General features: G+C 50.1%; 1 protein-coding gene and 1 long non-coding RNA gene across 2 annotated transcripts in view; one reads left to right on the plus strand and one right to left on the minus strand.

Annotated features, from left to right (window-relative positions):
- The first annotated feature begins 1,131 nt into the window (after positions 1-1,131).
- Positions 1,132-3,082, plus strand: LOC141112879 (uncharacterized). Its single transcript, XR_012236655.1, has 3 exons — positions 1,132-2,638; positions 2,698-2,797; positions 2,908-3,082. It is a non-coding gene; the product is annotated as an uncharacterized lncRNA (long non-coding RNA).
- Positions 2,749-13,823, minus strand: part of NAE1 (NEDD8 activating enzyme E1 subunit 1) — a gene marked incomplete at its 5' end in the record, with an annotated part of 68,453 nt that continues 57,378 nt past the window's right edge. Inside the window, 6 exon segments of the mRNA XM_073605982.1 lie at positions 2,749-3,086; positions 4,118-4,167; positions 7,703-7,817; positions 9,973-10,065; positions 10,225-10,311; positions 10,456-10,495. Of these exon segments, the coding sequence (XP_073462083.1) occupies positions 2,977-3,086; positions 4,118-4,167; positions 7,703-7,817; positions 9,973-10,065; positions 10,225-10,311; positions 10,456-10,495 (495 nt within the window). The 3' untranslated portion in view covers positions 2,749-2,976.

Consider the following 13,823-nt stretch of genomic DNA (forward strand, 5'->3'; position numbering starts at 1 on the left):
GGCACATATTGGAAGATATCACTTCACTTTAGAATGTATTCACTGTATTGGGAACATTTATCACCAGCACTGTTATCAATGCATTGTCTTTTGTAGGCCATGTACTAACTTTATTGCCATTAATTTATTATTCTTTATAAATTTTGTACCAATTATGGTATTCAATTAAGTATTTTTTGATTTTGCACTTTAAACTATTCTATTCTAGTCTCTAGCGCCCCCTATCTATTTACTTGTAACAGATATGAGCCTTCATTAAAAAAAAAAAAAAGATTTTTGGGTTTACATCCACTTTAAAAATCTCCATAGTAAAATAATGTAAAAATGTTTACAGGTTACATGTTCAGAGTCACAGAGAAGGTCTTTTGTAGAATTATCGCTCCAACGATTGTGGCGATACCGCACATGTGGTTTGAAAGTCGTTTTCATATGTGGGTGTGAATTATGTATACATTCACTTCTGTAAGCGGGGACGGGGCACTTTTTATTGTTTATTTTACTTTTATTTTCCTATTTTGACACTTTCTTTTTGCATTTTTTTTATCACTTTTATTCCTATTACAAGGAATGTAAACATCCCATGTAATAGGAATAGGGCGGGACAGGCCCTCTTTGCAGTGAGATCTGAGGGGTCTATATGTCCTCACATCTCTCCTCCAGGCTGGGAAGCCTGAAATTAAAAAAAAAAAAAAAAGATCTTGGCTTACCAGCCGAGGCGGCGGCACTTTTTGAAATGCAGAGGCCGGCTGTGATGTCATAACATCCCCCCCCGGCCTCCGGGAGGTCATAGAGACTTCCGGGGACCATCTGGCCCGCAGTATTCTCTATCACAAACTTCCAGCACCAGCAGATTCCTTCTCGGGGCGAGCCGATTGCATGGGTGAGCCGGTAGAAGCACCGGAGGGCCGCGGGGGAGGGGGAAGGGAGGGGGGCGTCTCCTCCCGCCGCCTGTAAGAACAATCAAGCGGCTGAACAGCCACTATCATTTGTTCTTATGGTGAAGAGAATCTGAAAAAAAATTCTATCTGAATGATGCCTGTAACTGCACCCGTCATTCACATATCACCAATGAAAGTCCGTGACGTCACATGACGTCACCCAGGGAGAATACAATCATGTGATAGAAAGCCGACACACAGAAAATCAAACTCTTTATTGGGATTTGTTCTACTGTCAAGAACATTTTTATTCTACAATTTCTACATTCTGAGACAGACGGGGTCCTGCCGTCCAGAGCTGATATTTCTATACTGGACGCTGGGAGTCTAAATGACCCCGGTTCCCACCATCAGGACCACAGAATACGTCTGTCACTCCCTCCTCCTCATCTACAGCCGTCTTTATCTGTAAAGGAACACAAATCTAGCCGATGGATTGGGGGTGCCATATCAATGCAACAGAATCTGAAGGGAGCCCACTGCGCCTGTTGCCAAGAAGAAGCCAATGGGTGAGTCAGTCCTCTCCTTACATACCAGTGTTAGGGGCTCTGTCCCTTCAAAGGAAAGAAATAACGTCCGGAGAATAATAGAAACAAAGCCGATTCTCTGAGAAATCCAAGCTGGAAGGTGGCCGAGGTCTGGGACATGGTGCTGTAGATGAAGGTGGCCGAGGTCTGGGACATGGCGTTGTAGATGAAGGTGTTATCAGAGCTGGAAGGTGGCCGAGGTCTGGGACATGGTGTTGTAGATGAAGGTAGCTGAGGTCTGGGACATGGCGTTGTAGATGAAGGTGTTATCAGAGCTGGAAGGTAGCTGAGGTCTGGGACATGGCGCTGTAGAAGAAGGTGGCCGATGTCTGGGACATGGCGTTGTAGATGAAGGTGTTATCAGAGCTGGAAGGTAGCTGAGGTCTGGGACATGGCGCTGTAGAAGAAGGTGGCCGATGTCTGGGACATGACGTTGTAGATGAAGGTGTTATCAGAGCTGGAAGGTAGCTGAGGTCTGGAATATGGCGTTGTAGATGAAGGTGGCTGAGGTCTGGGACGTGGCGCTGTAGATGAAGGTGTTATCAAAGCTGGAAGGTGGCCGAGGTCTGGGACATGGCGTTGTAGATGAAGGTGGCCGAGGTCTGGGACATGGCGTTGTAGATGAAGGTGTTATCAGAGCTGGAAGGTGGCCGATGTCTGGGACATGGCGTTGTAGATGAAGGTGGCCGAGGTCTGGGACATGGCGTTGTAGATGAAGGTGTTATCAGAGCTGGAAGGTAGCTGAGGTCTGGGACATGGCGTTGTAGATGAAGGTGTTATCAAAGCTGGAAGGTGGCCGAGGTCTGGGACATGGCGTTGTAGATGAAGGTGGCCGAGGTCTGGGACATGGCGTTGTAGATGAAGGTGTTATCAGAGCTGGAAGGTAGCTGAGGTCTGGGACATGGCGCTGTAGAAGAAGGTGGCCGATGTCTGGGACATGGCGTTGTAGATGAAGGTGTTATCAGAGCTGGAAGGTAGCTGAGGTCTGGAATATGGCGTTGTAGATGAAGGTGGCTGAGGTCTGGGACGTGGCGCTGTAGATGAAGGTGTTATCAAAGCTGGAAGGTGGCCGAGGTCTGGGACATGGCGTTGTAGATGAAGGTGGCCGAGGTCTGGGACATGGCGTTGTAGATGAAGGTGGCCGAGGTCTGGGACATGGCGTTGTAGATGAAGGTGTTATCAGAGCTGGAAGGTGGCCGAGGTCTGGGACATGGCGTTCGTTGTAGATGAAGGTGGCCGAGGTCTGGGACATGGCGTTGTAGATGAAGGTGTTATCAAAGCTGGAAGGTGGCCGAGGTCTGGGACATGGCGTTGTAGATGAAGGTGGCCGAGGTCTGGGACATGGCGTTGTAGATGAAGGTGTTATCAGAGCTGGAAGGTGGCTGAGGTCTGGGACATGGCGTTGTAGATGAAGGTGTTATCAGAGCTGGAAGGTGGCTGAGGTCTGGGACATGGCGTTGTAGATGAAGGTGGCCGAGGTCTGGGACATGGCGTTGTAGATGAAGGTGTTATCAGAGCTGGAAGGTGGCTGAGGTCTGGGACATGGCGTTGTAGATGAAGGTGTTATTAAATATCACAAACTGCTTTGTAATGATCTTTATGGCTTCCTGGGCAGCAGCTCCTGAAAAACAGAAATGGAAGGTTATTAATGTGAACAATAAACATCCAGCAGGTGATTGAGGGGGATGGAAATTACGATGTGAGTGACGAATGGCGTCCAGTAAACCCAGAAGAGGTGCTGAAGCCCAGATGAACCTTTGGGGTGAATGAGCTGAATACAAAACAAAAGATGTGCAAAGTCTAAAGTTTGTTTGCTTTAAAAGCCAGCCTGAATAGAGAAGCCAGTCCCCTGCCAGCAGCTGTAAAGAGGGGCCCCTGCTCTCTGTGAGGAACCAGTGACCTCTCTGTAGAGGTCTGACACACCCCCTGCCAAGATCTCCAATTTGCTGGTTGTAGAACTCTAGGTTTGACTCAGTAGGGGGCATGTTGGACCTCTGCATGGATACCACTGCTTCTCAGCAGACAGCAAGGGCCCCAATCTAAAACTGCTAGCAGGGATCAGACTTTTCTCCTCAGGCTGTGGCTGCTTAACACCTTCAATAGAAGAATAGACAATACATTGTCACACTAGAGGAGACGATACATGGTCATACTAGAGGAGAAGATACATCGTCACACTAGAGGAGAAGATACATCGTCACACTAGAGGAGAAGATACATCGTCACACTAGAGGAGAAGATACATCGTCACACTAGAGGAGAAGATACATCGTCACACTAGAGGAGAAGATACATCGTCATACTAGAGGAGAAGATACATCGTCATACTAGAGGAGAAGATACATCGTCATACTAGAGGAGAAGATACATTGTTATACTAGATTAGAAAAAGATGCATTGAGGGAGATTTACTAAAACTGCAAAATCTGGTGCAGCTGTGCATGGTGGCCAATCAGCTTCTAACTTCAGCTTGTTCAGTGAAGCTTTGACAATAAAACCTGGAATCTGATTGGCTCCCATGGACGGCTGCACCAGATTCTGTGCTCCAGTAACCCTCCCCCCATAGTGTGATTATAGTGTGTGCCGGGTGTGTCAGTAACACAGGAGAGGTTTATGATGAACGTCTTGTTATCAGACAGATGAGAGATTTACCTCCTAAGAAGGAAGCGATGGTGTGTGGCTCGGCCGCTCCGTACCGGCAGCTGGAAAAGAAGAAATGTCCGCAGTTAGTGCAGCAAAGAACGGCGAAGAGTCTGACCTACTTCCCGCCAGATACTCGTCCATCTCATCACTCCCAGAGCACTGGGGGGAGGGGGGGGGGGCGTTCAGCCCTCGGGGGTCATATATATATATATATATATATATATATATATATATATATATATATATATATATATATATATATATATATATATATATATAGTCTGCTCTCCGCTCATTCTACTGAGGAATGAATGATTAGCGGCGTTATCAGAAAGACGGGCCGCAGTCCGGGGTGAAAAGTCTGCATGAGGGCGGAGCATACTATGCAATAAGAATGTATACGGCGTATATTCCTTTCCATGACATCATTCTAACCACAAACTATACCAGAGATTATCAAGATAACATGAAAACTTATTGCTGCTTATGTTCCCTTCATGTGTTATGTATGTCTGGGCTATATATATATATATATATATATATATATATATATATATATATATATATATATATAAAGAAAAAACATTTACAGTACATCCCTGCAATAAATTTATATTTTTTGCCTCTTTACAAATGAAGAAAATACAAAAAAATATCCGTTAATCTGACAGAAATCCAGGGAGTTTCCTGCCTGCCTGACAACTCTGCCTCTACTTGAATGAAATCCTGAGCCGTGTTGTCAGCTCTGCCTGAGCTTTCCTCTGCTGGACTGGAGATCAGCATCCGCCTATTCTAATTATTTCTCTGTATTTGCAGTTTGTAAAGAGATAATGAGGACCTGCTGAATCCCTGCATATTTGATGGCGGCACAGCGGGTACCAGACGCGTCACGGTTTTCAGTGGTGGCACAGCGGGTACCGGGCGTGTCAGTGTTTGATGATGGCACAGCAGGTACCGGGCGTGTCACGGTTTTCGGTGGTGGCACAGCGGGTACCGGCTTGTCGCGGTGTTGATGATGGCACAGCGGGTACCGGGCATGTCATGGTTTTCGGTGGTGGCACAGCAGGTACTAGGCGTGTCACTGTGTTTGATGATGGCACAGCGGGTACCGGGTGTGTCTCAGTGTTTGATGATGGCACAGCAGTTACCGGGCGTGTCACTGTGTGTTTGATGTTGGCACAGCGGGTACCGGGCGTGTCACTGTGTGTTTGATGATGGCACAGCAGGTACCGGGCGTGTCACAGTGTTTGATGATGGCACAGCGGGTACCAGGCGTGTCACTGTGTGTTTGATGTTGGCACAGCAGGTACCGGGCTTGTCACAGTGTGTTTGATGATGGCACAGCAGGTACCGGGCGTGTCACGGTTTTCGGTGGTGGCACAGCGGGTACCGGGCTTGTCGCGGCGTTTGATGATGGCACAGCGTGTACCGGGTATGTCATGGTTTTCGGTGGTGGCACAGCAGGTACTAGGCGTGTCACTGTTTGATGATGGCACAGCGGGTACTGGGCGTGTCACGAGTGTTTGATGATGGCACAGCGGGTACCGGGCGTGTCACTGTGTGTTTGATGATGGCACAGCAGGTACCGGGCGTGTCACAGTGTGTTTGATGATGGCACAGCAGGTACCGGGGCGTGTCACAATGTTTGATGATGGCACAGCGGGTACCGGGCGTGTCACTGTGTGTTTGATGATGGCACAGCAGGTACCGGGCGTGTCACTGTGTGTTTGATGGTGGCACAGCAGGTACCGGGCGTGTCACTGTGTGTTTGATGGTGGCACAGCAGGTACCGGGTGTGTCTCAGTGTTTGATGATGGCACAGCAGGTACCGGGCGTGTCACAGTGTGTTTGATGATGGCACAGCAGGTACCGGGCGTGTCACTGTGTGTTTGATGGTGGCACAGCAGGTACCGGGCGTGTCACTGTGTGTTTGATGATGGCACAGCAGGTACCGGGCGTGTCACTGTGTGTTTGATGATGGCACAGCAGGTACCGGGCGTGTCACTGTGTGTTTGATGGTGGCACAGCAGGTACCGGGCGTGTCACAGTGTGTTTGATGATGGCACAGCAGGTACCGGGCGTGTCACTATGTGTTTGATGGCACAGCAGGTAACGGGCGTGTCACAGTGTGTTTGATGATGGCACAGCAGGTACCGGGCGTGTCACTATGTGTTTGATGGCACAGCAGGTACTGGGCGTGTCACTGTGTGTTTGATGGTGGCACAGCAGGTAACGGGCGTGTCACAGTGTGTTTGATGATGGCACAGCAGGTACCGGGCGTGTCACAGTGTGTTTGATGATGGCACAGCAGGTACCGGGCGTGTCACTGTGTGTTTGATGGTGGCACAGCAGGTAACGGGCGTGTCACAGTGTGTTTGATGATGGCACAGCAGGTACCGGGCGTGTCACAGTGTGTTTGATGATGGCACAGCAGGTACTGGGCGTGTCACTATGTGTTTGATGGCACAGCAGGTAACGGGCGTGTCACAGTGTGTTTGATGATGGCACAGCAGGTACTGGGCGTGTCACAGTGTGTTTGATGATGGCACAGCAGGTACTGGGCGTGTCACTATGTGTTTGATGGCACAGCAGGTACTGGGCGTGTCACTATGTGTTTGATGGCACAGCAGGTACTGGGCGTGTCACTATGTGTTTGATGGCACAGCAGGTAACGGGCGTGTCACAGTGTGTTTGATGATGGCACAGCAGGTACTGGGCGTGTCACAGTGTGTTTGATGATGGCACAGCAGGTACCGGGCGTGTCACTGTGTGTTTGATGGTGGCACAGCAGGTAACGGGCGTGTCAGTGTGTTTGATGATGGCACAGCAGGTACCGGGCGTGTCACTGTGTGTTTGATGGCACAGCAGGTAACGGGCTTGTCACAGTGTGTTTGATGATGGCACAGCAGGTACTGGGCGTGTCACAGTGTGTTTGATGATGGCACAGCAGGTACTGGGCGTGTCACAGTGTGTTTGATGATGGCACAGCAGGTACCGGGCGTGTCACAGTGTGTTTGATGATGGCACAGCAGGTACTGGGCGTGTCACAGTGTGTTTGATGATGGCACAGCAGGTACCGGGCGTGTCACAGTGTGTTTGATGATGGCACAGCAGGTACTGGGCGTGTCACTGTGTGTTTGATGGTGGCACAGCAGGTACCGGGCGTGTCACTGTGTGTTTGATGGTGGCACAGCAGGTACTGGGCGTGTCACTGTGTGTTTGATGGTGGCACAGCAGGTACCGGGCGTGTCACTGTGTGTTTGATGGTGGCACAGCAGGTACCGGGCGTGTCACTGTGTGTTTGATGGTGGCACAGCAGGTACCGGGCGTGTCACAGTGTGTTTGATGATGGCACAGCAGGTACCGGGCGTGTCACAGTGTGTTTGATGATGGCACAGCAGGTACTGGGCGTGTCACAGTGTGTTTGATGATGGCACAGCAGGTACTGGGCGTGTCACAGTGTGTTTGATGATGGCACAGCAGGTACCGTGTGTGTCACAGTGTGTTTGATGATGGCACAGCAGGTACCGGGCGTGTCACAGTGTGGGGTGGGGGGAGATGTTTCCTATGGAGGTGAAATGGAGGCAGACTTACAATTCCTGGATATATTCATCCTTCACACACAGAGATAATCCGTATTCCTGGAGGAGACCGCTCAGACATGTCTTCAGCTTCCCACAATCCCCCTCTACCTGGAAGTTATGGACGCCTGCAGGAGAAGCACAGCGGAGGATGAGCCTTCCTCTATCAGGGTACACTCACCGCTTTCCATACACCCTCATAAACTTCTACATCATTTCACTAACCTCTCTTTTTTGGTTTTTACACTTTTCCCTGTTTTTTAGGATTTTGATACTTGAACAATAAAAGTGATTTCTTTTTCTATATTTTTTGATTGATGTTACATTGTTAGTTTGATTGAAAAGACACAAGTCCATCCAGTTCTACCAATCACATAACAACATATTGATACATTTGATCACCTCGGCTGTGGAGTAAAGAGGAAGTGAACTTCCATCACTTTTCCCTCTAGGTGGTCCTAGAATAAGACTTACCTATAGGTAATGTAAATATATACTGTACATGTATCCGGTGACATCACTGGCACATGTGCTCTGAAGGGACGTCATCGCGGCTCGGCCCGGTCACAACGCTGGAGACTGCGAACCCGGAAACAAGACGGGTGAAGATGGGAGCGTTTGATATCTCAGCACTGGAAGGGCTTTGTTTTAAGGTAAGTTTAACATAATGTGCTAGTATACGATGCATACTAGCACATTATGACATTACCTTACAGGGTAAAATAAAAGCGTCCAGCGGTTTACAACCACTTTAAGAGTTTGCTGCCTTTGTATATTGGAAGTGATCCTCCCAGCAATGTATTGGGATCTGAGGATCACTAATCCTCGGGATCTGAGGGAAGAGTAAAGTGACTTAAAGGTTTTTATCATCTCATACTTCCCGGCTCTGTGATGGTTTTGCACAGAGCAGCCCAGAACCTCCTCTTCTCAGGTCCCTCTTCCGTGCTCTTGGCCCCTCCCTCCTGAGTTCCCCCCACAACAAGCAGATTACTATGGGGGCACCTGAGCCGAGTCACAGCTCCCAGCGTCCATTCAGAACAGAGCTGCGGCCCAGCTCCACCCCCTGCTCTCTTCTCATTGGCAGTGATTGGCGCCCATTGCTGTCTTCACCAATGAGGAGAGGGAGTCCCGGGACAGCCTTGTCTCTCATGCACATCACTGGATGGAGAGGGGGCTCAGGTGAGTATTGGGGGGAGGGGCACACAGAAGGTTTTTTTACCTTCATGTATAGAATGAAGCTTCAGCCTTTACAACCACTTGAAGGGCCAGTTCACACCACATACAGTCCAGTGCAGTTTATTTCTGCATCAAAAAAGCATGGACAGTAGGTTATATGGTGTCCAATGGCAGAGTTCACACCAGTACATTCCAGAAAAAAAATGTAGAACATGCTGCATTTTTCCTGCACTGGAACGCATCTAAAAGCACCAAAAAAGCCCCTGAACACCCATGTCCTCAATTAAGGTTAAGAACATAGAGGGGGGAAAAATGCACTGAACGTGTCAAAACAGTGCATGCAGAAAAGCATCTGGACTGCGTTTCTATGGTGTGAACCGGCGCTAAGGCCATATAAGACACCCACCAACTCTACTACATTCAGTCTAATCAATGTACCCTTAAAGGAAACCTTTACCAGGGAAATGCCAGCTGCCATTGCCGACCTCTTCATCTGAACATGTGTCATGCTGATCCTCCTGCTTCAATACTCCGAGTCACTCACCCAGAACAGATATTCAGCTCAGGATTTCCACTTCTTCTAAGGAAGTGACTCCGGAAGTTGGAGTGTCAGCATAACAGCCGAGGAATTGGCATTTTTAGAAGGTCGGCAATGGAAGCCGCAGATTCCAACTATGGAAAGTTTTCTTGGTGTCCATGTAGAGCCGACAACGGCTCCCCTCCTGCCGGGTCTATGACATCAGTAGGTGACATCACAGTGGTGGGGAGCCGAGGATTAATGACAGGCGTGCATAGGGGACCGGGTGTGACATCACCAACGTCGTCATGTGACCTTCCTGGGACCCCTCTAGTACAGATCTCAGGACCCCAGGAATCGGTCTGAACACCACAGCAAGGTCTGGGAGAAAAGCAGAGACTCGGCTCGGATGATTCTTCTCCATACATCTTATGGTTGGATTAGAGATCACCATTCAATAATCATCTATGGGTCAGATGAGTGCAGGGACCAGAAGTCCTGGAATACTTCCCCTCCCCCCTCCGGGATTCAGGACACATTTCTCACTATTTCTTCTACAATATGAATGAAGATACAGAAGGAAAACGTACCCGGGTATCTTCCATGCTGCTTGTAGAAGCGGTCCACCGCTCTCAGCATGAGATAGAAGACAATTTCACTGTCCGGATTCTCCATAAATGAGACTGGAAGAGAAGGACAATCAAATGTTGTTTTAGGATCTGCTCTGTGAATGGAAACAATGTAACATATGAAGTGGAGAAACACTTTATAATGAATGTTGAGGTCAATAAAGAGAAAAGAGCGGTGATTGCGGACGCACAACGTGCGCTGTCATCTCTTACCGATGTCATCTTTCTTCGCCGTGTCCAAACCGTATTCCTCACACACAGATCTGCCCCTCACCACCCGCAGGAAAGCGCAATTCCTACCTGAACAGCAAGAAAAACACATCTCTCAACAGTCTGAAGGGAAAAGATTTTATATATATATATATATTTTTTTTTTTCAGATTAGCTCTTTTCTGTTTTTTCATCCACTGGTCATTAAATGTAAGAAAACATACAAGAACTTACAAAAGAGACGAATTTCTTTTTCCGATATGCTTTCCGGAGGCTGCAATGACAGCAGAAAGTTATAAACAAGACAATTTATAAGGTTCAAAGAGTACTCTGTAATTACAGAACATTTTTTTTAAGTTTGAAAGACCGAATCTCTGAGCCCGTAGTATGGGCCTGTGGGTCCCCTTCTAATCTCTGAGCCCGTGGTATGGGCCTGTGGGTCCCCTTCTAATCTCTGAGCCCGTGGTATGGGCCTGTGGGTCCCCCTTCTAATCTCTGAACCCGTGGTATGGGCCTGTGGGTCCCCTTCTAATCTCTGAGCCCGTGGTATGGGTCTGTGGGTTCTCTTCTAATCTCTGAGCCCGTGGTATGGGTCTGTGGGTTCTCTTCTAATCTCTGAACCCGTGGTATGGGTCTGTGGGTCCCCTTCTAATCTCTGAGCCCGTGGTATGGGTCTGTGGGTCCCCTTCTAATCTCTGAGCCCGTGGTATGGGTCTGTGGGTCCCCTTCTAATCTCTGAGCCCGTGGTATGGGTCTGTGGGTCCCCCTTCTAATCTCTGAGCCCGTGGTATGGGTCTGTGGGTTCTCTTCTAATCTCTGAACCCGTTGTATGGGTTTGTGGGTCCCCCTTCTAATCTCTGAGCCCGTGGTATGGGTCCCCTTCTAATCTCTGAGCCCGTGGTATGGGTCTGTGGGTCCCCTTCTAATCTCTGAGCCCGTGGTATGGGTCTGTGGGTTCTCTTCTAATCTCTGAACCCGTTGTATGGGTTTGTGGGTCCCCCTTCTAATCTCTGAGCCGGTGGTATGGGTCTGTGGGTCCCCTTCTAATCTCTGAACCCTTGGTATGGGTCCCCTTCTAATCTCTGAGCCCGTGGTATGGGCCTGTGGGTCCCCTTCTAATCTCTGAACCCTTGGTATGGGTCCCCTTCTAATCTCTGAGCCCGTGGTATGGGTCCCCTTCTAATCTCTGAGCCCGTGGTATGGGTCTGTGGGTCCCCTTCTAATCTCTGAACCCGTGGTATGGGTCTGTGGGTCCCCTTCTAATCTCTGAGCCCGTGGTATGGGTCTGTGGGTCCCCTTCTAATCTCTGAGCCCGTGGTATGGGTCTGTGGGTTCTCTTCTAATCTCTGAACCCGTTGTATGGGTCTGTGGGTCCCCTTCTAATCTCTGAACCCGTGGTATGGGTCTGTGGGTCCCCCTTCTAATCTCTGAGCCCGTGGTATGGGTCTGTGGGCCCCCTTCTAATCTCTGAGCCCGTGGTATGGGTCTGTGGGTCCCCTTCTAATCTCTGAACCCTTGGTATGGGTCCCCTTCTAATCTCTGAGCCCCTGGTATGGGCCTGTGGGTCCCCTTCTAATCTCTGAGCCCGTGGTATGGGTCTGTGGGTCCCCTTCTAATCTCTGAACCCGTGGTATGGGTCTGTGGGTCCCCTTCTAATCTCTGAGCCCGTGGTATGGGTCTGTGGGTCCCCTTCTAATCTCTGAGCCCGTGGTATGGGTCTGTGGGTCCCCTTCTAATCTCTGAGCCCGTGGTATGGGTCTGTGGGTCCCCTTCTAATCTCTGAACCTGTGGTATGGGTCTGTGGGTTCTCTTCTAATCTCTGAGCCCGTGGTATGGGCCTGTGGGTCCCCTTCTAAACTCTGAGCCCGTGGTATGGGTCTGTGGGCCCCCTTCTAATCTCTGAGCCCGTGGTATGGGCCTGTGGGTCCCCTTCTAATCTCTGAGCCCGTGGTATGGGGCTGTGGGTCCCCTCCCAATCTCTGAGCCCGTGGTATGGGTCTGTGGGTCCCCCTTCTAATCTCTGAGCCCGTGGTATGGGGCTGTGGGTCCCCTTCTAATCTCTGAGCCCGTGGTATGGGTCTGTGGGCCCCCTTCTAATCTCTGAGCCCGTGGTATGGGTCTGTGGGCCCCCTTCTAATCTCTGAGCCCGTGGTATGGGCCTGTGGGTCCCCCTTCTAATCTCTGAGCCCGTGGTATGGGTCTGTGGGTCCCCCTTCTAATCTCTGAGCCCGTGGTATGGGTCTGTGGGCCCCCTTCTAATCTCTGAGCTCGTGGTATGGGTCTGTGGGCCCCCTTCTAATCTCTGAACCCGTGGTATGGGCCTGTGGGTCCCCCTTCTAATCTCTGAGCCCGTGGTATAGGTCTGTGGGTCCCCCTTCTAATCTCTGAGCCCGTGGTATGGGCCTGTGGGTCCCCCTTCTAATCTCTGAGCCCGTGGTATGGGTCTGTGGGTCCCCTTCTAATCTCTGAGCCCGTGGTATAGGTCTGTGGGTCCCCCTTCTAATCTCTGAGCCCGTGGTATGGGTCTGTGGGCCCCCTTCTAATCTCTGAACCCGTGGTATGGGCCTGTGGGTCCCCCTTCTAATCTCTGAGCCCGTGGTATAGGTCTGTGGGTCCCCCTTCTAATCTCTGAGCCCGTGGTATGGGCCTGTGGGTCCCCCTTCTAATCTCTGAGCCCGTGGTATGGGTCTGTGGGTCCCCCTTCTAATCTCTGAGCCCGTGGTATGGGTCTGTGGGCCCCCTTCTAATCTCTGAGCCCGTGGTATAGGTCTGTGGGTTCCCCTCTAATGCAATCAGATAGGAACAGCTGGCAGAAGGCAATGAAGCGCTGGCACAGGGACGGGTAGCTGCTCCTAGTATAGAGGTTGGGGGGATTTCTTGTCATTGCTCTGTATAAGGAAATCATAGGGACACACCCGGAAGGTTCACAGAAACATAATCAGGACGAGGCTCCAGGAGCGAGATTCTGGGTGAACTGAATATTCACACTGTTCTGTGTGTGCCACTGAAGGAACGGCACAGGAAATGCGGGGCAGTGGCAGGGAAGACAGGAGAGCGAGCTGTACAATGTGCAGGGTGGGGGGCGCTGCCCCTAGTGGCCGGTGTAGAAATTCCTGATCTACAGCTTATGAATACATTGGAGATAGGAGCCACAATGAAGAACATTCCTCTGACATGGGAAGATCACACGGCTCACACAGCTCTCAGAACACGTGTGATAGGAATGTGCGGCTCTCAGAACACGTGTGATAGGAATGTGCGGCTCTCAGAACACGTGTGATAGGAATGTGCGGCTCTCAGAACACGTGTGATAGGAATGTGCGGCTCTCAGAACACGTGTGATAGGAATGTGCGGCTCTCAGAACACGTGTGATAGGAATGTGCGGCTCTCAGAACACGTGTGACAGGAATGTGCGGCTCTCAGAACACGTGTGATAGGAATGTGCGGCTCTCAGAACACGTGTGATAAGAATGTGCGGCTCTCAGAACACGTGTGATAAGAATGTGCGGCTCTCAGAACACGTGTGATAAGAATGTGCGGCTCTCAGAACACGTGTGATAGGAATGTGCGGCTCTCAGAACACGTGTGACAGGAATGTGCG

Source organism: Aquarana catesbeiana, linkage group LG11 (assembly GCF_042186555.1).
Source record: "Aquarana catesbeiana isolate 2022-GZ linkage group LG11, ASM4218655v1, whole genome shotgun sequence".
NCBI classification, from domain to species: Eukaryota; Metazoa; Chordata; class Amphibia; order Anura; family Ranidae; genus Aquarana; species Aquarana catesbeiana.